The sequence below is a fragment of the Harpia harpyja genome, chromosome 8 (genome assembly GCF_026419915.1).
Source record: "Harpia harpyja isolate bHarHar1 chromosome 8, bHarHar1 primary haplotype, whole genome shotgun sequence".
In the NCBI taxonomy this organism is placed as follows: domain Eukaryota; kingdom Metazoa; phylum Chordata; class Aves; order Accipitriformes; family Accipitridae; genus Harpia; species Harpia harpyja.
Genome location: NC_068947.1, coordinates 39,798,508 through 39,823,813, shown reverse-complemented (window position 1 = coordinate 39,823,813; position 25,306 = coordinate 39,798,508). Strand labels below are relative to the sequence as shown.

Below are 25,306 nucleotides of genomic sequence, written 5' to 3'. Positions count from 1 at the left end.
ATCCCTCTGTTTCTGCCCCAACCTTGGAACTGGAATTAACACTTTGTGATCGTTGATCATAGTAGCCACTCTTGTGGCTTTATTTAGGGGTTGGGTGGTTTGGGTTGTTTTTGGGATTTTTTTTGCCTTTGGTCTGGTTTTGGTGTGGTTTTGCCAGGTTGATATTCAGATGGATTTTTCCCTATACTAGCTCCCTGCATTGCCACTTTAACACTAATGCAGGGAGCAGAAGAGAAGGTGGGAGTAGGGCACAGCAGAATCAGCAGTTAGGCTGTTGTAGAGACATGACTTCACTTACTGTGCAAGTTCAATCAGTTTTCCATGTGGTGGTTAGAGGTCACACACATATTTCTCTACTCTTCACAAGAAAAAGACATCAGATAGTATTTTGGCAAGATACTTTGTTTGTGGTGTTTTAATTTCAGCTCGGCGTTGCAGTGGTCAGACAGTGGTTATTTCTGAAGGACAGTGTCTTGGCAGTAAGTGAATTTTAAATTACGCCTTAGAACATTGTGTTAGACAATCTTGAAAAAAACAAAGTCATGTCCAAAATGCCCCATCTTGAATATTGTAGAATTGTCACTGTTACCTAAATTGCCAGGCTCTGCGTGTGGAGGTATCCAGTTTGCTGTAGTCAGACTACAGCTTGGCTCCAAAGAACATGAATGTATTGCCTCCATATTCTGTCACCTTCACAGCCTTCTGATTTAATTAGGAGTTGCCTTCCTAGCTTTTGGAAAGCTGCATGAATTTGTTCCACCCTCTCTCTCTCTGGCCTTCATTATATATCTACTTGCTGATGCAGATCTTGGTATCTCTGCTTCTTCCCCACACTTCCAAGTGGCTGGGAATAGTTCTTGTGCAAACTACCACCTTTATGTTTACAATGCCTGCTTTTTTCCCAACTTTCATTCTTTCTTTGTGTCTAAGTCTCACACTTGGTTTAGTTAGAGCTTTCTTTCCTCAGCTACTCTGTCCATAATAGTTTCTGAATCATACCCACTTTTGCATTGGATTTTATATCATTGTTTATTCTTTTCCCTCTTCTGATTGCAGCAGCATGCTGCTTTCCTCATTTCTTGTCACTGTCCTTCTCTCTGTTGCCTAGTCTTGTAAACCTTGACATAGTTTTGTCCCCACTTTTTCGCTCCCACTTAGGCTTCTGATAGTTTTCTTTTAACTTTTTTTTATATCTCCCTACAATCTGTATTTTTGTTTTCCTTCTGCTTGGAAAAAATACCCTTGCCTTTTGAGATGGAGCAGTACAAACAATTTATAACTTGTTCTGTGCATTTAGGTTCCTTCTGTAAAAAAAGTTTGTTCAAACTGGGATCATTCATAAATATCATTTGAATGTTTTGTGTGAACCAGTTTCACCCGTGGAAGGCTCATGATGAGACTTTCTGTGTGATTAATCATGTACATTGCATGCTGATGTTTCTGTTTCTTTGCTAAGATTACAGAAACTTTGTCAAAAATCTACCTAGAATACTGTTTTGCTTGCTTTTCTTGTTTGTCCCCCCTACACCTCTAGGAAATAAAGCAAAACCATTGCTAAAACCACTATGTAACCCCTGAACAACAGCAGCAAGAGTAAACAGAGACTAAGTTTGGGCTTTTTTCTAAGTACTATCTGCCTGCTAGTGCAAAAAGAAAAGAAAAAAACCACCCTCAAGAGCGAAATTATAGTTCTATACTTGAATTCAAGAACCTGCATACATGAAAGGTAGTCTAAATCATAACTGAATTGTACTTTTACTCTCTTGTCACCCTTTTTCAAAGCAGAAGTCTTTTGTCAGTCCAGTATTTTTTGTGGGAAACTGAATTTTCACAGAGTTCAAAAATGCTTTAATTAAAAAAGAAATTACAGTACAAAATAGGTATATGTAGGGATATATAGTATGTCCTTTATAATGAAAAATGATGCCTCATCATTAAAAAAACAAACAAACAAAAAAGTTCTTATATTATTTTTAGCTACTTGGGCTCTCTGTCCACGCAATTATATTTAGCAATACTTCTAAGTCTAAGCAATGTCTTTTAAGACTGTTGTATAAGTAGACATATAAATAATACTTTCTTATTTTCTTTCCAAAATCTCTGCATATAATGAATGAAGAGTTAAATCTGGATAAATTATATTCAGGCTTATGAAGCATGATTTTTCAGTATTTCCACTGATGGTTTATATTCAATTTAAGTAAATAATTGCTGATTTATCAATAACAGCAACAGAATGATTTTCCTATTGGAAGTATTCTTGTTTATGGAGTGAAAAAGGTGCAGTGTAATTACAGTAAACACAGTTTTTCATTTAGTATGAGATAATATTGCATTTAAAATTAGCAGACCAGATTATTACAGAATGTTTAATGCATAAATTATAAAACTGCTGGGCATAAAGTGTCTATTTAGCATCACCTGCATAAAATACTTCCATGAATTCAAAGAGATGTTGTGGGTTTTTTAGTTACAAATCCTGCCTTTTTTAAATTTTTTTTTTAATTATTATTATTCCTGACAAAATTAAATGGAGACAAACAAATTTGTATTTTTTGGCTGTTTTGGGGGGCAAATTACTATTTCCATGACAGAACTGTTAGTCTTACCACTTGAAATTTTGGTATATGGCATATGAAATAGGGGTTTTGGTGCCATCAAAGATAACGTGTATATTTAACACTTTATTTTTTTGCCTAACTCCTTTGGTTTTGGATATTGCACCACAGAGATTCATCAGTAATAATTTTGTTCATTATTGTTTCAAAAATGGAATTCTGCATGTTACGGTTATCAGCTTCCTACATTCTCCATCTCATTTTCTGCTGTTGTAAGCTGTAAGTGGCATATGGGGTTCAAGCTGTAGTTCTCATTTCCCAAAACATTGCCAATTAGGATGTTGGCTCTGGGACATGTGAATATGAAACAACTATGAAATGTACTTTTGAACTTTATTGCATATCAGTAAATCTGTATTACTAGCTGTATTTCATGGGTTATAAATCAGTAGCGATACTGAATTTTTCCTGTTTCCTGTGGCTTGAAGCACATTCCAAGTGTTTTCATGTGATGGGTTTCTCACTAGGTCCCATCCATCTTGTAAGAGAGAGTTCTGATTCCAGCATGGCAAGGATTCCTGACAGCTCAGGTTCTCTGTTAGAATCATGTGGGCTTTGAATTTCATTCTCACAACATGTTCAGATGGGGAAGTGAGTAAAGCTGAAGATCTGAAAGACAGTTACCTACATATGGTAGCTTTCCTAACCAAGTATATTAAAATGTAATTTTTATCTTCTGGTTTATGGGACTTCAAAGACTTAAATCACATAGAAAGTGTGTGATGGGCTTACCTCAGAGTCCTGAGATTGAGTCTTCTTTATCAGAAGCATAAATAATTTGACACAATTCCTGACCTTTGGGCAGAAAAAGCCCAGGGGAATGAGATAGTGTGAAGGTTAGTTTGTCTCTTACCCTTTGTGTGGTGATTCACCCATTACTGTCGAGGTCATTGTCAGGATAATATGGTTACTACTGTGGGGCTACCTTGTGGGCAAATAGAGGGTCTCATTGTATTCTGGTTCTGCATACACTTTAACCTCTGGGGCCACAATTCATCAAAATAAATAAAACAGTGAAATCCTTGTCTGATTCCCCCTCCCCACCCCCCCACGCAGTCACAAATGCAGAGGACAGAGTCAAATGCACTCACATTTATTGATACGTGTTCCAGCAGGCTTTCATTTATGTTTAGTGCTGTGGTTTGTGTAAAAAAACCCCTCTCTCCTGTGCAGTTGTTTTCATTTTGAACTTTTCACAGTATGTAATCAGTGTCTTACTGAGAGCAGTACCAGGTTAACTTTTTTTTTTAACCACAGGACCTAGAAGTGAGGCAGTTTGAATGTTTGAATACAAAAATTGCAGTGCTGTACTATGGAGTATGTTTATAGCCAAGCTAGTTATGGCAAAGAAATGAAGCTTGAGTAAATAAAAGTAAGCTATAGTAATATTTTCAGCATTACAGCTAATGAGCCCTGTTTAGAGTAATTCTCTGTACCATATTTAATCTCTGCAGTAAGGTATTGATAGTACTGATAATAATTAGTGTACCATATCTGTTGAAGCACATCGTGCTCCACTGTACCATGGTAAGCTAGAAAATGAAAATTAAGCCTCATATTTACGTACAAGGTCTTATGGAGGAATTTTGCTAGTAGGATTATAGGTCAGGAGTTTGTGTTCCTGGTAACATGTGTCAACCTCCCACATAGTAAGTACACAAATATACCTATATAATGAGATTTGAATTTGAGGTTCTTTGTGAGGCTTCTTGAAAATATGACAATACTTTTAGTATTACACGTGTCCTGTTCCCAGGAGACCTTTGACTCCTCCTTGGGCTTGCAGTGACCTATGACCTAGGGCTACAGCAGACATGCTGTGCAAGATACAGGTAACATGGTGTGAACAACAGATTTCTTTCAAGGTTTTTTTTGTGTGTGTGTTTTTGAGCTATTTTGTCTAATGAGGTTCTGTTTACCCAAGAGTGAAACTGATTGAACCCGAAAGCTGCCCAATGACTATAGGACTATGGTTAACTGTTTTTTTGCCTCCATATAAAACTACTTATTTCCACGACATGCTTAATTTTTTCAGTTCCCAATGTGTACAGTTTCTCAAATAATGAACAGAGTTTTTAGAAAATGATGCATCTCCCGACTTAGTGCTATAGTATAGAACTGTGAAGATTAGCTAATGCTGTTGCTCCTCAAGAGTCTTTGGTTAAAGTCCTGGTTGAGTTACTTCTGTTTATTTATCTCATATTAAATTAGGCATGAGTTCCTCTTTCATCCCTAGCTTGACATATGAAAAGTAATTGTATAATAATGTTTCAAAGCCTTGAGAAATTAAGAGCAACTTAGCCAGAGGTTGAGAAGATATCTGGACTATCTCCAGAATTCCCAGTCTAATTACTTTCTTCTTGTTGAGCTGAAGTGAATTTATCTTTAGAAAATATGAAATGTCAAGCTATGAGTTCCTGTATTAAACATATTTTTCAATCAAAATAACTATGGAAATATGTGCATAGAACTAACTTTTCCTAATTGCATGGTAAGAAAATTAATTTCCATAGAACTACAGTAAAAATATAATAATTATAATTATTTTTTTGACCCAGCAGTTGACAAAAGAATAATAACCTTTTTAGAGGTATTTTTAACTTAGCTTTTTAAGCACAGTGATTCTTCTTTGATTTCAACATGCACTTAATTTTCAAGACCGTATGTGATAGTACAGGTATTACTTTTTAAATCTATTTTTATTTATTGCCATTTTTGTGGTACTTCCCAAGCAAGGGATTGGAGGAAACAATGTTATGCTTTTCAGGTACATCTTGAAACTATTTCTGGCTTATCTCCATTAAATGGAAGGTACCATGGCAGAGACAGGATTTCAGATGTTGTTTCCTTTAAGAAAAGAGTGTGTGTGTTGCCTTCTACAGGAAAAAAAAAGACAATCTTAGGAGGAAAAATGTTGGGTTTTGTTGACTTATTATAGGAAGATCATAGTATTAGGTACTTCACATACTTTGTTAACAGCAGAGCTGCTGATGGACTTCTGTTAACCTGTTGTCACAGGTTCAGCTGGTTGATGATGAGCTGATGTAGAGGGGTAGGGGCCATGTTAGTCCTTAGATGAGACCTTTTGTGTACCAGACCAAAAGCCATTCTGTGTGGGTAAGCATGCTGGTTCTGAACACAAGCCTTCCTCAGTGCCTGAATGAAGAGGCTGAAAGATAAAGCTTTTAGCATATAGATAAGTTAAGGGAGGCAGTGTAGGCTGCGGTCATTGCTACAACTGAAGTATGTGGCAGGGATGTAGGAGGGGTAAGTCTGGACACTGGATGAAGATCTGTGTGAAAGGGAACATGTAGGCAATGGGATGCCATAGCTGTTCGCATCAGCTGAGTTGAAGCTGAGGCTGAAGAAGTGGCAGTTAATGACTAACATTAGGGTATGCCTGCTTAACATTTTTCTACTGGTAGTCATGACAGTTAACTTTGTAGTTTAAGTAACTATAGTTCATAATGCAGTTTTAAATGAAAGTGCGAAATGATGAATGAAAAGAACGACTCTTCAAGTTTTTATTACGAAATGATGCTGAATTTGGGAGCATGGAGATGTGTGTGTGTGGAACTCTGCTTAGCTGAGGAATATCCAAAAAGAGCATTGCCACGTAAAAACAAAACAACCCAAATGCCTCTAAATGATGGTAATTACACCGAGCAGCCTTTTATGGAGTTGACTGTGAGCTCCATCTGTCATGGAAGTTGTTTGAATTTTCAGATTAAAGTTATGAAGCATTAACTATGTTTCACTCGTGCAAATTAAACTTTTCCATTTGTAGATTAGTTCTCTGTCTAGCTTGTGCCAGGGAGTTGAAGAAGGTTTCAAGGGAATCAAGGTCTTACAGAAGGGAAAGAATCGCAGTACTTGCCTTTCACTGCCTGCTGTGCAGGATTACATCCAATGCTATGATCTTAAAGGCGGTTGTCATGTTGGAGGCCACAGATCCTGAAGCTTTTCTCAGAATCTGTGAAGTTGCTTGTAACGGGCCCCAACTCTTTGGATTTCCCGACCCTCTTGAGTTGGAGGGAAGACTACTACATTCAGCAGTAATCTGCTGCACTGTTATTTCGGCAATGATGTAGTGGCCTTGCCAACATGAAGTCTGCCAGAAAGCTGGAAATAGGGACACAAATCTTAGAGCATGTCTGTAGGGCAAGTGTGTTATATTTGCATTCTCAGGTGCATTGTACTCCCCTTCCACTCAACATGGAGTTAATCTGCTTGTGAGAAGTAAAGTTGTCCTGCACATCTATAGAAGAATTGCTTGCGGGAATCCGTATCACTTCTGGACTGGCTGGTACTGTCTGACTGTTTCTGGAGTGATCCAGCACTTTCTGTGGAATGAATAATGAACTGCCCCTCACCCTGGAAACCTGTGCTGTGTCCTGTCTCTCTACCTCAGCACACTGTCCTTGCCAATTTCTCTTTATTCATGGTCTGTGGAAAACACTGGTTGAAGGCTACGTTGGTCTCAGAGCAGCTGGCATAGCGATGCCTGGTATTTTTTTCTGTTCAGTTTCGCACTTAGAAAACAAGCAAATATTGTTTGCATTAAAGAAAAAAGACAGCTAGGTAAAATTTGCTCAGAACTCTGCATCCATCTTTGGTTTAATCATCTAAGAACAAGTCAGATTTTCTGTTGGGAAGTATGTATTTGTGTTACTTGTCCTTGTGCTGTAGTACCGCCAATATATTTATTAGCCCTAAATATTAAACAGCTGGCAGGATTCCATTGTATATAAATAAGACATTTGAGATCTGGAAGAATGCCATTTCTAATACAGCCAGCTGGTGCTTTTTACAGTTACATTCAGCACAACACTACTGAATTTCACTGTACATTCAGTGTTGCGTTAATGACAATAGGAGAACATGGGGTGGTTTAGGATTTCTGTAGGAAATGCCATTGCGTAAAAATACATTGTTTTGAAAGACTGACTGTACCACAGAAACGCTATATTATGCACCTGTTATGTGCATTTTGATGTAAATACTTTTGTGTTTATGTGTTTTGCTGGCAAATACAAAGCAACAAACTGCAGAGGCTTTTCAAATGTGAATTTTTAAGTGTTTCTGTGCCACAAATGTTTTTCACTTTCTCTACTATGGTGGTGTTTACCTACTTAAGTAATGGTTTCATGCTTAAAAATTTCTGCTTGCTGCTGCTTCTGAAACCATTTGCTAATGGTTTGGGTTTTTTTTATGAAGGCATGATTGACCCTTTGTTAGAGTCCAAATAATAACTAAAATAGTAACAAATATATCTTCCCACTATTAATTTGTTCCTATTCTATGTATTAGAAAACTGAGTCATAAATGTGCACAAGGGCTACCTTCAGATTTACTCAACCAGCAAATAGTTTGGAGAAGAACTGGGTTCTTTCCATTCTTGAATGACTATGCCATGATCATTTCTTTGTAAAGGTTTGCCAACAGTACTTGTCTGGCTACATCCAGAGGTAGTGCTTTAGGTGAAGCAGAGGATAATGCTGGAGGACCTGATGCTTTTTATTCCTGTTATTATTAAATTTTAACAGGAGCTTATTGTTATGAGCCGTAGAGCTCAAAGTGTTATATCTAACATGAAGTATGAAATAATCTCTAATTGCGATTACTGAAGACACAATTTTTCACCAGATTGCCACATCCACTGTCTTCAGTGAGTTCCATCTTGGATAAAATTCTGCTTGCTGAAGTACCCATTGCGCTAAACAGCTGCTTATTTCCATCTCTGAAACAGCTACACTTAAAGGCTGTATCTTACCTAGTTTGTACAATGCTCGTGGATGAAAGGTGCTTTTATTTGAATGGTGGTTCAGTACAGATTTCAACCATGGGGACTGTTGTTTTGAGAACTTCCCAGAAAATCTGCTTAACCTGTGAGATAAATAAGATTGAAACCTGTTTCTCAAGGAGACGTGCAGCCTAGACAAAAATAAAGCTGTAAATGCTTTGCTTGTCCAAGCTCTGAATGGGCATTTGAATGCTGGATTCAGATGTCTTGTTAGAAAGTCAGATGTTTTCCTCATTGTAGTGACCTTTTTACCTCACTGTGATTTAGAGGATTTTGCTTGCAGAAGGGTGAGAATCAGCTGTCCTTACAAGTTTGATGATGAGGTACTTAGCTGTCTAGCAATTAGAGATGAGGAAAAAAGATGGCTTTACTTATCTTTCTGCAGTTTGGTTTGATTATTACTCTAGTATTCCCATGATGAGGTGTGTACTCTTGCTTTCTCAAATATTTTGTGTTTATGTGTGCTTAGTACCTGTAACACAGTTGCACTTACTTTTTTAACCCTCAGTTTAAATCAGTCATTTTACTTCCCAGATTAAAGTTCTTTAAAAACTAGGAGGCATTAGTGCATCTAACACTTTTGGTGTTTTTGTTTTGAGTGAGAAAGAGGGTCAAGATTTATGTTAAATTATGTATGTATTTGTTATGCCTTGGTGAAATGAAGTTTATTTACTTTGAAAGATATTCAGATCACTGTGGCAATATATATTGTGCTGTAGGTAGCAGAGGATGATGCATCTGTAGTAGGTAGAGGGAGGAGGTTCCTGTCCTTTCCACCTTCCTCCACGTCTGGTCTTATTTTTCTGACCAGGCTGTGATTCTTTGGTCACATCATGGGACACGGTTTCTCTCCAGTCCCCTGTCAGGTCATGTGCCAGGAACTGCATGTTCTTGTGGGGAGGATAAGAGTGGACTTGCTTTTCTTTAAAAAAGGTAAATAATAATTTCCCCTTTTTTCTGAGTTTCACTGTTTTGGCTTTGGTTATAGTGAAAGAAGAAAACATGAAAAAAACAAAACAGGCAAAAGGTTAGATAAGAATTTTCCATTAGATCTGCTTGTTTTGGATTATTTAGGGTAAATTTGCAGCTATGCGTTATATGGCAAAATGCTATATCTGTTCACCAAATTTAATATCTGGATACTCTTAATGAGTTTCTCATTTCACCTGAACTCTCATCAGACAAGAAATTAAGATTTTACCTTTGTTGTAATTCTGAAACTGTTTTGCTTGGTTATGAAGAAAACCCAACTTTTAGGTTGAGGCTCTGAACAAAGTCTCCTGAATACAGCGATATGCTGTCAGGTTTTTGTTTCATCTGCTGCTCCCACAACTGTGAAGACTTCAGTGGATAACTGAACAGAGAAGGAGAACAGAGTGGTAATACTAGGGGGATGTTAGACTGAATATTGTTGTGTGTAATTTTATACCAATATGTCCTCCTTTCAGTCTTTCATTCTAATTTGTTTATTTTCTGTCACAGTAGAGCTTTTTCTTTTAACAGTTAGGACTGGTTGGTGTGAAATCATAGACTAGTAAAACAGCATTAGGAAAAAGTATACCAAAGTCTGTGTCGTAGAAGGGTTTCTGAGATGGCAGTGATAGTTTCACTGTGTGTCTAACTTAATTGGAAAACTCTTGCAATGCAACTTCCTCTTCCTTCATTTGCAGCTTAAAAAAAAAACCAAACAAACAAAAAAAAAAACTGGGGGAGATGCAGTACCAGCAGGTAGTTTCATTGGCTTTTGAAAGCCAAACATAAGAAAATTTTCATGGTACTTCCTAAATTTCTTAAACTCCCAAATCAGATCATTTTCTGTCCTCTGATCTCAGCTGATTCATATTTATGGGCCTTGCATCAGCACCTTTGGCCATGTTATGAGGAAGGTGTTTTCATATTGATGAGCTGGTCTGAAATGCATTCTTCTATGATACAGTCATTACAGGGTTTTTGTTGATAACAAGCTTTCAGAGCTCTTGCATCCTGTTACTATTTTATTAAACTTTTATATAGTATGTGGGAAGGTTCCACTTTTCTTTTAGATTTTAATTATTTTATACCTAGTCTCAAGCTGTCCTAAAATGTGTGCTAATTTTGTTGGCTGTTTGATTTCCTCACTACTCCTCAGAATTTTGGCTGTTGTTTATAGAAATCTCTCCTTGAATACATTTTTACTTTCAAGTAATTGAAAAAATACTTTGTGTATTGGCTATGAAGTTGAGTAGGATACATTAGAATCATGTTCAACATATGTGAAAGCTTGATTCTCTTACTGATCTGAATTTGGACATATTTAACGTTACAGTAAAAAAGTCAACAGAAGATCTAAATACTAAAACAAAGGAGGCATCAAAGATACTCATCTTGACTTAAATCCTGCAACCTGTTTCCCAAATGTGTGCTTCAGCATGATGGAAATGTTTGAAATATTGGACAGTGTGAGAGAAAGAAAGTGTTAGACTGAAATATATGTATGTTTAATTATGATATAATTCCCTATTATCATACTGGAAAATTTTTAGGTCAAATTCTCTTATGCAAAGGTTTTTTTTTTTAAAAAAAAACAATACAAATATTATTTAGATAACTGAAGGAGGTGACCCTTGAATATTAACCAGCTTTCTTGGGCCCCTCTTCCCTCCAGGGCTGTACCCTATCGTACTCTACCAAGCAGATCCCTGAAGAGTCTGAAGTCTGCTCTCCTGAAGTCCAGGGTAGCGAGCTTGCTATGCACCCTCCTCGTTGCCCTAAGGATCTTGAACTCCACCATTTCATGGTCACTGCAGCCAAGGCTGCCCTTGAGCTTCACATTCCCCACCAACCCCTCCTTGTTGGTGAGCACAAGGTCCAGCATAGCACCTCTCCTCGTTGGCTCCTCTATCCCTTGGAAGGAGGTTGTCATCAACGCATTTCAGGAACCTCCTGGATTGCTTATGCCCTGCTGTATTGTCCCCTCAACAGATATTGGGGTGGTTGGAAGTCCCCCATGAGGACCAGGGCTTGTGAATGTGAGGCTGCTTCTATCTGTCTATAGAGGGTCTCATCCACCTGGCCTTCCTGGTCGGGTGGCCCGTGGCAGACCCCCACTAGAATGTCACCTGTCCCTGCCCTCCCTTTAATCCTGACCCATAAGCTCTCAGTCAGCTCCTCAGCCATCCCCAGGTGGAGCTCCATGCACTCCAGCTGGTCACTGACATAGAGGGCAACACCCTCTATGGGTGTTTTATTTCAAATAAAAAAGATGGGGGTTTATTTCAACATTTCAACTCAGGCTATGCTCATGCTCTTATTAAAGTTAATGGCCCATGTCCCTTGAGAACAAGATCAAGGGTTCTTAGGCAAGTGTCAGATATACACCAAAAAGTAAATTAAAGTTTTATATTGGTGAGGATTAATTTCCCACACTTAAGGTAAATAGCAGAGAGCATTGTGTAATGCTGAAGGATGCTTAACTATTACAGCAACAAAAATATGAAACTATTTGTTGTAATATCAACTTGGCAAGGATGTCATTGGAACTGAATTTCTTTGGTTAAGAATGTTTGCTGGGGGCACTTCCATTTTCCAAAATAAGAAAATTAACTGAAGTTTATACAATTCTGGCACAAAGAAATATCATTCTGGAAAAACTGGGGAAAAAATGTCAAATACTTCTTTTTTATGTCAATCTCTTATTTCCAATGGAGTGAACATTTCACCGGGATTGTCTACTTTATGCTCATACTCAGGACTTCTACTGAATTGCCAGCTGTAACTTTTTTCCTTTCATTAAAAAATTTCATATAAAAGTACTGAGGAAAACAATAATTCTAAATGGTATTAGTATAATATAGAGTAATATCTCAAGTGCCTGCTGATCAGTGATCTCAGTACTTATAGGAATTGAACGTGTATTATGCAGCTTTGGAATATTTCACCATTTTTCAAGTGCTGCATAAAACCCTTATATGCCTAACTTTAAGCTCATAATAGAACATTTTGGCTATTTTGATTTTCTGCATGCAAATATAGATTTTTTTTTTTTCTATTAAAACCTCAATAGAAATGCATAGTGTCTACACTAATCTTAGCAGTTTTAAATACTATGCTTGGTGTGTATGTGAAGCCATTGCCCTCTTTTTAGCATGATCTCTGGAGAAAATGGAAACTACAGACATGTATGCTCTTAAGTGTGTGTATATATATGCAAGGGAAAGGAAGATCCCACTTAATAGGTTTTGAACTCAGAGGTGAATTTTAACAGTTTCACAGAGGAGCAGTTGTCTCCAAAGGCTTAAGTCCCTACAAGCTTTATGAAAATAAGCAATAGGAGGAGAGGAGGAGGGAGAGAGACAGAGGTAACATTAATGCTCCCAATGAGGAAGACACTTGTTTGCGCTCACCTTTTATTAGACATCAAAGTCCATGTTGGAGACCAGGCGTGAGAGACAGATTTATAGGAAACCAGGCTTCATGAATTCTGTTGCTCATGGCATGGCTTGTTTGTTTACCTTTTTTTATTGTAATTACCTGGCAACCAAGGGAGGGGGAAAAAAAAATAAAATAAATTGTTAGTCAGTTGGTATTCTGTCAGTGAAATGTTGAAAAGTTGCATGCACTGGCTATCTGAAATGTGAGTTTCCTATCATAATGATCTTTTTGTTTGGGAAGGGAATTGCTTGAATAAATAGCAGAAGGCAGAAAGTGTGCATACACAGGAATGCATACTTTTTTGTCATTGCTCAGCAAGGCATAATAAAGGTGATTTCTTTTTGCTGGCTGAAAAGCTGTACTGAATACTAAGAGCCGGTAGATGAGAGCAGGGTCAGTTTTCAGTATTAGAACAAAAAGTGTTTTTCAGGTAGAATTTGAATGGTTGTTATGTAGAGGCTTATGTGAACGCCTCACAGATAATGAAAAGCAATTACCCTGACAAAAAAAAAAGAAATAATTTTTTTAACTTAGTTTAGAAATAAGCAATGATTTGACTGCTCTTCTCAACAAGGGTAGGACATCCTAGCACATGCAGATGTGTTTGTGAGGTTTCAGTCATTTCATTCAGTTACTATTTTTCTTCTGATTTCTCAGCACTGTATTCCCCATCTGTGTTCTAGCATGCACAGTGGTTATGTAGTTTAAGGTATGTTCCATCTAGCCACTATTAGAATTACTAATTTTTGTTAAAGGACAGTTGGACATTACCTGAAATGATGCTTATACCAAATCATACCAAATACACTATCATACCAAATGTCTTAAAGGAAAATAAAATTGTAAATAAATGTTGTTAGACTGTTGCCTGAGATTGTCAATGGAGTCTCAGGGAGTTAGCTGCCTGAGTTCCATAGGGGCCTTAAAATATTATCAAACTCCATTTTTAGTAGGTGTTTTATAGTTTAGGAGTTTTATAGCAATGTAACAGTGAAAGATAACATGTAGCTTATTGGAATCATGCAGTTGCATATGTGTTGGATTGTAAAGCCTTCAATTTCTTAATGTAAAATTAAGATTTTTGATATGAAGAACAAAAAGCCACAAAAACTGAGGTATGCCACAGGAAGCATGAAAGAATTGAGGACATCGCTCATGTCCTAGATTCCCACATTGAGAGGGAACTTTTTAGTGAGACTGCTCGCTAAATGGAAATGGCCTACATTCAGTTCTGTATGTTCCCTTTTGTAAAGAAAATGGAAGAAAAAAACCGAAGCCAGAAGTCCAGCACACTCTGCTAGATATGTTCTAGAAAAGACAATCCTTTCTGTCCTAACTTTGCCACTCGGTGTGACTGGAGCGTATGAGTTAGACCCTCTCACTGGGGATCTCAGAGATTTTTCTATACCACTGAAAGCACTGTCTTATTTCCTGCCATTAACAGTATCCAAAGAAGATTTAAAAAATGAGAAGCAAACAAAAGAACACTTTCCAAAAGCCAGATTACATGCTGTGGGGAGGGAGTGGTGCTATGGCACTTCTCCTGGACGTGTTTCAAAAGTGTTGAAGGTTCCTGAAGGCATTAGAGTAATATGATGTAAGTCCTGTGTAATAATGTGAATTCAGAAATGGTGTCACACCTCTGCTCCTTCTCTCTTGACAATAGCAACAAATCCAGCACCCAAAGCCTCATATCACAGCCTCATATTTCCAGCTCCCCCATCATGCTGTCATAAAATCCCTGACACAATTTTATAAATCTCTTTCATAGAAAAATTTGGATTTATCATCCCTGTTGGACTGCTTGGAAGATAGTCCTGTCACTTCATTCTTCCAGTATTTAGAACCCAGCTATTAATTTCTAGTCAGGACTGATAAATATCCATTCGTTCCGTAGCTGCACAGTGCTGAAAGAAAGAAATGCCAGTTGGGACACCTTTGAAGTGTAATGTCCCATGGACCAGAGTTACCCAAGTAATTGCATGTAATTGAGGTGAGAATTAGGTTTGAGTCCCACCAGTGTCTGATTTACATGGTGTAAGTACAGATCCTTCATACAGTCCTTCTGCCAGCATCTCAACAGATTTTCTTTTAAGTTCTCAGCCTAACTCCCACCAACACCCTTCCTCCTCAATATTACAGTGCCAGTTTCTTCCTTCCTGGCTCAGGTAACCTTCTCTAGGTCTCTCCTAACTCCTGGGAGTTAGGAGTGCCTGTGCCCAAATTCTCTCCAGTGTTTCTCTACTGTCACTGCTGTGCAGTCCATCTGTCTCTGTGACAGCTTCTCCTTCATCTTTCTGCTTATTCCTCTGATACCTTCTGGTTTATCTTTTCCATCTATGTGGAGGACAAAAATGTAAACTGTTCTTATTTTCTCTTAGCAAAGCCTCAACAAGATGAAATTTTGTATGGAAAAATGCAGTATCCTCAGAAACGAATGTATCTCTTTTTTGAGTTCCAGGTGGGTTTCCATGGTAACTAAGTTTGGGTGGCCATACTTTCTTGCTGGATGCTTTCTTGCCCCTTGCATTACATTCTTGTTCCTGCAGAAATACTAGTGGTTGCATGGTTACATGATGTACTGTTTAGGAGAGTTGATTCAATAGAAATGAGCCCCCCACCCAATTCTAGTTTTCCGTGGGATGGGAATAGTCCTGGGAAGCTGAAGGTGGGACGAGGGGAAGCCGAGACTGCAGCAGACTGGACTCAATGCATAAGGTGAAAAGAAGCATGTCCCTTTCTGCCATCGAGTTGCCCTACACAGAGTAAATATCTGCCTTACATCTGAAGTTTTCTTTCAGTGTGTCTTATATCTCTGTTGCATTATTCTCCTTTTGCATTTCATTGTCTCATTTCCATTTTGGTTGAATTCCTCTTCATGACTTTTCAGTCTCTTCCTCTTTATTATAGCTAACTGCCTTTTGACCTGTTCGAGCCCTAGCTGGCCAGGTTCCTACATAGTCAGAATGCCGTTCTTTTCTTTCTGTACCCTAAGATACAAAGACTCATTTGAATTACAACATAGTAATCTGGACTCTTCTTTTAGCTGATTTGCCACCCACCTCCCTGCAGATCAGAATTTTCCTCGTGTTTAAAATACCTGAGATACTTTTTGTTTCTAATTCTTTTTCTCATCTCTGTGCATCTCTTTTGTTCCCTACAGCCAGGGCACCTTTTCTGTAGCTTTTGTTGGAAGGAATATCTATGTCTTCTATTATAAGGAATATCTCAGGTTTTTTACACTCTGCTTTTCTCTAAGATTAGAAAATAAACTTTATCCCATACTTATTCCTGTTTATATGACTCTTCCTTTACCTTTTAACTCCTACTTTGTTGTTCTGTTATTGCAGCTAGCTGTTTGGGAATGTAAGTCAGAATGATGCCTGTACAAAGTAAAACTGCACTGACTACTGTAATGCTGAATAGGCTGTGTGGCGATGCCGCACAGGAGGTTTGCTTCCTATTGCCACTTAGTCTCTTAATAGCCAGCATGTTTTCATGACAACAGCTCTCTATAAAGCCAAAGTATACATTCTCAACTACTACAGATTTGTTTGCTTATTGATTTTTATCCTCTATGTAATGATAATATATTTTTAGTGCTGAAAAGAAATGCTGTGAGAGGCATAGTCTTATTTGCGTACTGTCTGATGCTTTGTTCTAACAGCAGTGGAGCTCAAGTGCAGCTTAAGGGGGAGGTGGCTCTACAAGAGCAATATTGGGAAAAGAACAAGAGATGCTAAACCAGCATGACTTTGCATTAAAGAGGATGTGCATAGTCTCCCCTTGGTCTGAAGTGGGCATAAGTTTAGCATTTTGCAGTAGTAAAACAATGTGGAACTTTTTGATTAGGTGTGTTCAGAACAGGTTTGGGCTGAGAAGTCCTTCTAAATGATGCCTCAAAAGACCTATATTGTAGGATGCCCCATGAATGTAATATTTAAGGATTTACAGTGAAAGACTGCTTGCCTTCATTTAAGCCCCTGAAATCAACACAGGAGCAATTGACAATAGTGATTAAATAAGAAAACATTCAATATTTTATTAACTAACATGCATTTTATGTTTTTGTCTCCTTAATTCCATCCCTGGAATAAGAATCTCTCTCTCTCTCTTTTTTAAAGTCAGTAATTTTGTAACTTGTAACTTTACAGAGCAAGTTGAACAATGAATGACGAGTACAGAAATAAAAATTAAAACAATACAAATATAGGTGTTTGAGAAACCTCACTTAATAGAAAAAAATCATGGGTTGTGGAAGGGAAATTGTCTTGATGTTCTTGATAATCTGTTTTGAATTAAGTTCACTTGGGGATGGCAGTATGATAGCTTACTGGGAAAAGTTGCAACGTAGGAGCAATCAAATGTACTGCTTGTTTTCTAGTTTGATCATAATAATTATTGAAGTCACAAATCTACTTTAATCTGGTACATGTTCTGATTTGGACACTCTTCCTGTAGTTTCAGTGACTTATTTCACCTTAACTCTTTCTAAAGTGATAGCTGCAATCTCTATAATTTTATAACAGTTAAAGTATTTTGGTCAAGTTAGCACCCGGCGTGAGACTGGTACTTCCATTCAGCAATGGTTCAGCATTAAATGAGAGATTTGAAATTTTGTTGCTTATATAAGTGGACTAACATGGCCTACAATTGTTTCCAAGCAATTTGGTCTTCATTGCAAATCAGTGAAGTGATAATTGCACGTTGTAACTTCTAGGTGAAGAACATAGCAGTGGTGCTACCTTTATCATGCAGTTCATACATCTACATTCAACCGTCTGTGTAACCATGTTGGATAAGAAAGTTCTGAAAAAAAAATTGCAAGGAGACTTGTTCAGAAAATAGCATCTGCTGTGGAGATGTTTTAAATTCTGCAAGTTCCTGGTTTTGTTTCTGTCTCCCACTGGACATGTAAGATATGTTGAACTGATTAGAAATCGTATGAAAGAGATAATCAGTAGATCACGTATGAATTAGTGTGAGCTGCTTTAAATGTCCATAAAATGATGTTTCATTACATAGTCTTACCTAGTTTCATCCAGTTGTTGTAACTGAATTTTTATTTGTCCAGGTAAGACCTGTAGTTAAATAGGTACATCTAGCTTCATGGGGAGGCAATTACAACATCTGAATGGCTTTTTGCAGCAGGACTAGATTATTGGCTCAGGGGCTGTACTTGTACCAGGACAGCTGTCAGATGAGGGCCCTCCACTCAGTTTTGGGAACTTGGCAGAGGCTGGGAGCCAAGGTCCAGCTGCCTCTTATGCAGGCAAGAGCTCGTCCTTGTATGATGGGCTGCCACGTGGCACCCAGCTCTCAAGTGGCCGTGAGGACTGGCGTAGTACCTTTGACTCTGGAACTCCCTGTACTGCTAGCTTTCTTTGGCAGTGTAGCATGTTATGGCTTGCTGCAGCATTTCAGCTGCTGTATGTACATCCAACATTGTGTTTTTAACTCTGTTGAACTAGTCAGGAAGAGATAAAACTTGTGTGTAGTCAGATCTGTAAAGTGAACTAAAATAAACTTTGTTTCAATTAAAGGAAGAGTATTTATACTGCTTTTATCTACTGGTTTAATAACATGATTTAAAATCACATCTTCAGTGGTGTGTGGACAATTTCATTGTGCAGACCAGGTCTTAGTCATACCAAAGCTTCCTTAAGTCAGTGGGCTGGGACTGAGAACTCTCAGATGTTACTCTGATGTGGTCACTTTTTTTTTTTTTTCCTTTTCTTTCTTTTTATGTGTGTGTGATGCATGTATTGTAAAACCAAGAAACTGTAAAGACAGTTGACACTTCTGCACCTCAGTTTCTTGGTTGGTACAATGGGAAGAGTACTTTCCTCTCCTAATGTTCGCTCTGCAGTACATTAAGGTCCTGCAGCAAAAGGTGCTTATGTAAAATGAGTAATTGTTAGACTGAGATCTTACATATAACATTCGTGTGACTTGATTTTTGAGGGAAAATGTTTTTCTGGTTCTTCTTTGTCTCCCTCCCCCAAAAGTGGCAGTGATTTCTCACAACATACTTAATTCTGTCTACTTCTCCAGTTTTTGTACCATGCAGCAGCTCTGTTTGAAGCTCTACTGCTCCCCAGCTGTGCTGCGTCTGGTTGCATGGGGCAGCATTTGTGTTTTTTGCAGAGGCTGTGTATGTGGGTGACAGCAAAGCAAGGATTTCTGTTGCCTCTGTACTACCGTATGCTTATTAATATGCGCTTTATTATCACGATAGGAGTTTACCTCTTTTGTTTGCCTAATTAACTTTGAAGCATAGAACAGAAGGTGATAAGGCTCAGGTGTATCTTACCAGTGCATATAAATGCGTGATGGCAGGGTATAGAGAATATGGAGCCAGACTCCTCTCTGGTGGCTCATGAAAGGCCAAGAGGCAATGGATACAATCAGAAATACAGGAAGTTCCATTTAAATGTAAGGACCAACCTTTTTACTCAGAGTACAATCAAACACTGGCACAGGCTGCCCAGAGAGGCTGTGAAGTCTCCATCCTTGGAGATATTCCAAAGCCTGACTGGACAGGATCCTGAGCAACTTGCTCTGGCTGACCCTGCATGAGCAGAGGGTTGGGCTAGAAGGTCTGGAAGGGTTTCTTTCAACTTCAGCGGTGGTGTGATTCTCTAACAGGCATTGTTCACTGTAATGAGTTTTAATTCTAGCGCTTTGGTGGTGAGGCTCTTTATTTGGTATCTTAAGACTCGGAATATAGAACAGCTGCAGTTTTTGTGTGGATAAAAGCTGAAGAATGATGAACTTAAAAAAAAAAAAAAAATTGGTCCTAGTCATCCATTCAGGGAGAAAGCCAAGAAAGATGCATCTTAAGTCACTTAGATGTGTATGGTAAATGGCTAACATTAAATATTTACTTTAAGTACCCCTGTAGTATTTCTTTTTTCCTGTGATTTGGTAAATATTCCTCTTGGGTAAGTGTGACTTCAGAAATCAGGCAGGCCTGGTACATGAGTAATTCACAAATAGGAAACCCTTTCCTTCCCTCTCTGGGTCAAGTAAGTTTGTCAGCTGATGACTGATGTAAAAACAAATGACGACTATGTATTCTTCAAAAACCATTTTAGCATCATAGCCTATATAGTCCACAGAAGAATTAAGTAACCAAGATACTTATGGTAAGTTGGCAAGTAATTTTTAATAACTCTGGAACTAGGCTAAGGTTGACTGTTTGTCCACAGGACATATATCCCAAGCAAAATCAATTGTCATACTTTGAATAAATTTAAAACTGTAACATTTTATTATGACTGTATGGAATTTCAGTGGGAGCCATTGGCTTTTGTTTGTAAGACTTTAAATCTTGTTTAATCTTTGAAATACAACTTGATTCCAACAGTGAAAATGTGGTGTTGTCCTAGCAAACCTCTTCTGTTTGAGGTGAGTGTGGTTGTAGTAAAGACATGTTGGGATCACGATTGGAAGGACAGCACTGCATATAGTTTAAGAAACTAGAGGTTTTTAATAATGCAAAACAGCTGTAGCATTTCTTTCATGCCACCTTGAAATAACTTGGTAAAACCTGACTTCATAATGGTGAATTCTGTGTTCGTTTAAGATGTTTATATGTTTTTATAAGAAAAAAGTAAGTACAAGATCGACCAGACTTTATTGTCTATTTTATAGTGATGTCCAAGCAAAGTGATTTTTGCTTTTTCACAGCTTTTGTTTCTAAATGTGATTTGTATTAGTGTAGTCATTAATTTTATAATATTTCCCTTTTTCTTTTTTCTTTTTTTTCTTTTTTTTTTTTTTTTTCCAGTGGGAAGAGATTAGTGGTGTTGATGAGCATTATACTCCAATCAGAACTTACCAAGTGTGCAATGTGATGGATCACAGTCAAAACAATTGGCTGCGAACAAACTGGATTCCACGCAATTCAGCTCAGAAGATATATGTGGAGCTCAAGTTTACCTTGAGGGACTGTAATAGTATCCCTCTAGTTCTGGGCACTTGCAAAGAGACCTTCAATCTGTATTATATGGAGTCTGATGATGACCATTTGGTAAAGTTCAGAGAGCATCAGTTTACAAAGATCGACACCATTGCGGCTGATGAGAGCTTCACCCAAATGGATCTTGGGGACCGAATTCTCAAGCTGAATACAGAAGTCCGTGAGGTGGGGCCTGTCAGCAGGAAAGGCTTTTACTTGGCTTTTCAAGATGTAGGTGCGTGTGTTGCCTTAGTCTCGGTGCGAGTGTACTTCAAAAAGTGCCCTTTCACTGTCAAGAACCTCGCCATGTTTCCAGATACAGTACCCATGGACTCTCAGTCACTGGTGGAGGTGCGGGGTTCTTGTGTCAATCATTCCAAGGAGGAAGAGCCACCCAAGATGTATTGCAGTACAGAAGGAGAATGGCTAGTGCCCATAGGGAAGTGCTTGTGTAATGCTGGCTATGAAGAAAGAGGCTTTGCGTGCCAAGGTAACAATGCCCTCCATGTTCATAGTTCAATTATTAATAGGGGCTTCACTTTATGTCCCTACTCTTTGTATTGGGTGGCGTTAATTTTCCCCAAATTCTTGAGAGAAATAAATTAATCCATAAAATCGCCATGAAAATGGGGTTTATTTAATTTGTGTAAATAATGTAATTTCCTAAAAAAAAATTTGATAAGGGTCCACAACTGATTTTTAGTTAATACAGTGTGTAGCAAATCTAGCCTTTCTTACCACTCTTGGACTTCCTTTCAGTAGATTATAGTTTTATCAAATGCATTGTTTGTGTCAAAATATTTGATTTTTTTGTGTGTTTTTTTTAACTTTGTGGCTTGTTGTATAATTTTTGCTACTGAGCTGTGTTGATTAATTGGGATTTGTCAGAAAAAAAAAGTTAGCATTGTTTCGGGTAGCATAATACCTAAATGCAGATACATTTGGAAAATTAAATTTGAACTTCAAAATTGCATTTTCATGAATATTCTTGTATTTAACTCAAAATAATTTTCTCCAAACTTTTGGTTTCTGCAAACTGTGGTTATGTGAATGCTCCCAAGAACAAGACTACATGAGGGATTTTGAGTTTTTCCAGAAATGGTCTTTTAAACATTAGAGAAATGCATATTATATTTACCTAATTTTAATATCAACCAAAATGATGGTGTTTTACATTTTGCTTTTTATAAAAGTACATTTTGAAGTTTTGTGTTAATTGAATCTTAAACCTCTTTTCACAGAGTGCCTTAAAGGGTGCTGGCTGTGGCAAAGGGTCTTCCATTAAATAAATAAGTAAAAGTTAAACAGTAATACCTAGAAATACCATGGATGGAAGGAGTAGTATCTGAGATATTTACTGTGGGGTGTGTGTTTGTGTACATGCACATATGGATGCAGCCATAAGAACAGAAATTTAAAGTATTCTGAACCTGGTTGAGAGAGCACCTATTCCTTTTTCAACAGTCCTACAGCAACCTTTATGGCAAACAAGTAAGTCCTGGAGAGCTACTAGGAGCCCACCAAACCAGAGCCCACAAAACCATAGCCAGGTAGTTGTGAAAACTGTTGCTATAATTAAGGTGACTTTTTCTCAGAAAATGCCAGGGAGGTGTGGGAAGAAAGGAGTAAGAGTGTGTTTTGTTTGGTTTTGCTTTTAAGTAGATTTTAAATTGGTCTTGCCGTCAAACTGGGGAGCTGAGTCTTTTGAGTATGCTTTTCTGCAGTTAGATACCCATATTAAGAAAACCAAGTTAAACTCTTCTGTTAAGAGCTGAATCCAGGAGAGGATATTTTATTATTCAGAAATGCTTTATCAAGGGCCTCCTATAGCTACACTTAAAAATGCTAAAATGTTAGTGGTACTCTAACCACTGTATATAGTCATATAGCTATATGTATATAGCTGTTGGTTTAGAATTTCAATTACACACGAGCACAAAATACAATCACTCCAGAAAGTGTCAGACTACAACTGAGCAAAGGGTGAGCTAAATAAAGTAAAATAAAACAATTTAGTTTTATTAAAAACAGGTTCTCAAATGCTTGGGGTGGGCAAGGCAGCTCCTACTGAGTTCTGCAGAGATTAGGAGTGAGTTCACATCCATGTGTGAGTATATCATACATGATTTGGAAGGCATAAAATCAGACCTCAGGACTACTGTCTTTTTCCTTCTCCCCCCCCCAACCCCCCCCTTTTTTTTTTCTTTCTTGACTTCCTCACCAACTGTTGATCAAGGGAGTGATATATGATGAAACCATTAACAATAATGACAGGTTCTTCTGGTTTATTCTGATTTAACATATAATGTTCTACTAACTTTTATTGGAAGTCATATTTATCAAATATTTTCAGTGTGGTGATGGAAGTGGCACTCTAAAAGCTGTCAGTAATTCAAAACCTCCCATTTGTTGGCATTGGTGACTCAGCAGGAGTTGGAAAGCTTGGAAAAAGAGTTCAGTTTTGACCTTAGGCTCAAGGCTGCTCCTGCACCTTTCCTTTCTTATTTTTCTCTCCTTCTCTTGCTCCTTCTTTTAGGGTGTTGGGTTTTAAGGGTTTTTTGGTTTGGTTTTTTTGTCAACAAAAGGGCAGTAGGGTCAGGATTGTAGAGTCTGAAGAAGATCCAAAATGGTGTTACAGGCATGGGCTGGAATGAAAGCATAATTTAGGAAAAAAAAAATGTTTCAGTTGAAGTTTGAAAGAGTAATAAGTAATAGAAATTATTGTCTTCCCAGTAGTTGAAAACATTCAGCAACTTAGTGTCTGTCACTACTTGATCCTACATTCAGACTGTTTCTGATTTTGTTTGTTTGTTTCCGTAATGCTGTTTTTGGAAACAGTGTCATTTTGCATTAGCAGGATATTATTGCTGATGATTAAAAGGAAGGACCTTCATGTTACTCGATCAGCCTATTTAAATTTCATTCAGAACAGCTTTTCTTGGTACTTGGAAAAATATTAAGGCACAGCTATTCCCTCAAATAACACAAATGGTACCATTTTCCACAACTGCTTCCCTTTTTCTGCATAACCAGGAAAAGTCCACGTAAGGCTTAAGCTATTTTTTGTTATTGGTGTACATGTACATATAAAAACATACATGTTTTTCTAATATATTTGTATCTAAGTTCTGAAAAGCCAATGTTGGACTATTGGCTTTACTCAGCATATTGGTTCTTGTTGGAAGGATTATTGTTCTGCTCTGGGTCCTACCAACTGATAAGCATTTTACATGTACGGCAGTACGATACCTACCTGTCAGTCAGTTAAAGAATCAGGACCAACTTTGCTGTGACCATCCTTGTCCTCGTTGTTGTGCGTGTGTGGAGAAATGATTTCTCAAAAGCGAGTTGTATACGTCACCTTGAGGAATTGTGGTCTTTGTGGTATACTTTAGGTTAACAGCTTAAGATTTAAGACCTCCTTTAGCAAGGACTTTTGCACTTGGTCAGTATTTTGGAGGGATTAGATTTGTATAAGGCAAAGAAAGATGTGTCAGGGAGCATGTTGGAAAAGCCACTCTTTCATACCTTTTTTTCCCCTGAGCTAATACATATGTTAGTTAACTAAATATGGTATATGTCATCCACTGTAGACTGTTATTACAGCTTTGTTAGCACTTGCAGCATAGTGATCCTGTCTATTTAATCTTATTGTAATACTTCATGGTTGAATAAGACTTATTCCTCACAATGTCTTTTCTAAATTATGTCTTCATGCCGTTTTGGCCAAACTACATCTTTATAGCATCTTCTCTCTTAGAATTAGTCTGTTTTAATTTTTTTTAATTAGGGAAAAAAACCAACTGGCTGGAACTGCACACTAAACCTAATGCTTTCTGATAGTCTCCACTCTATTCCCCAGTCAACGAGGATAAATCATCTTTTCCATTTGTTCCCCATCAAACAGCCATAGTAAATCATATCAGAGGTTTGTCTGCCGTAGTAGTATTTCTCTGACAGTGGCTAACAGCTGATTCCTAAAGGAAAAGTATAAGAAACTGTATAAAGTGCTGCTTTACTGCATATACCTTTCAGCTTCTGCAAATCTACTGTTCACTTTCTAAGACTTAAGATACATTTTGTCGTGGTTTAACCCCAGCCAGCAACTAAGCACCACACAGCCGCTCACTCACCCCCCCCCCCCCCCCCAGTGGGATGGGGGAGAAAATCGGGAAAGAAGTAAAACTCATGGGTTGAGATAAGAACGGTTTAATAGAACAGAAAGGAAGAAACTAATAATGATAATGATAACACTAATAAAATGACAACAGCAATAATAAAAGAATTGGAATGTACAAATGATGCGCAGTGCAATTGCTCACCACCCGCCAATCGACGCCCAGTTAGTACCCAAGCAGCGATTCCCCACCCCCGCTCCCCCCAGTTCCTATACTAGATGGGACATCACACGGTATGGAATACACCGTTGGCCAGTTTGGGTCAGGTGCCCTGGCTGTGTCCTGTGCCAACTTCTTGTGCCCCTCCAGCTTTTCTCGCTGGCTGGGCATGAGA

General features: G+C 38.0%; 1 protein-coding gene across 2 annotated transcripts in view; it reads left to right on the top strand.

The window, feature by feature from the left end:
• The window catches only part of EPHA3 (EPH receptor A3), a 235,450-nt gene that overhangs the window by 57,391 nt on the left and 152,753 nt on the right, over positions 1-25,306 (top strand). For both annotated transcript variants that reach the window (XM_052794544.1, XM_052794543.1), the window contains exon 3: positions 20,624-21,284. In XM_052794544.1, the coding sequence (XP_052650504.1) occupies positions 20,624-21,284 (661 nt within the window). The remainder of the gene's footprint in view (positions 1-20,623; positions 21,285-25,306) is intronic.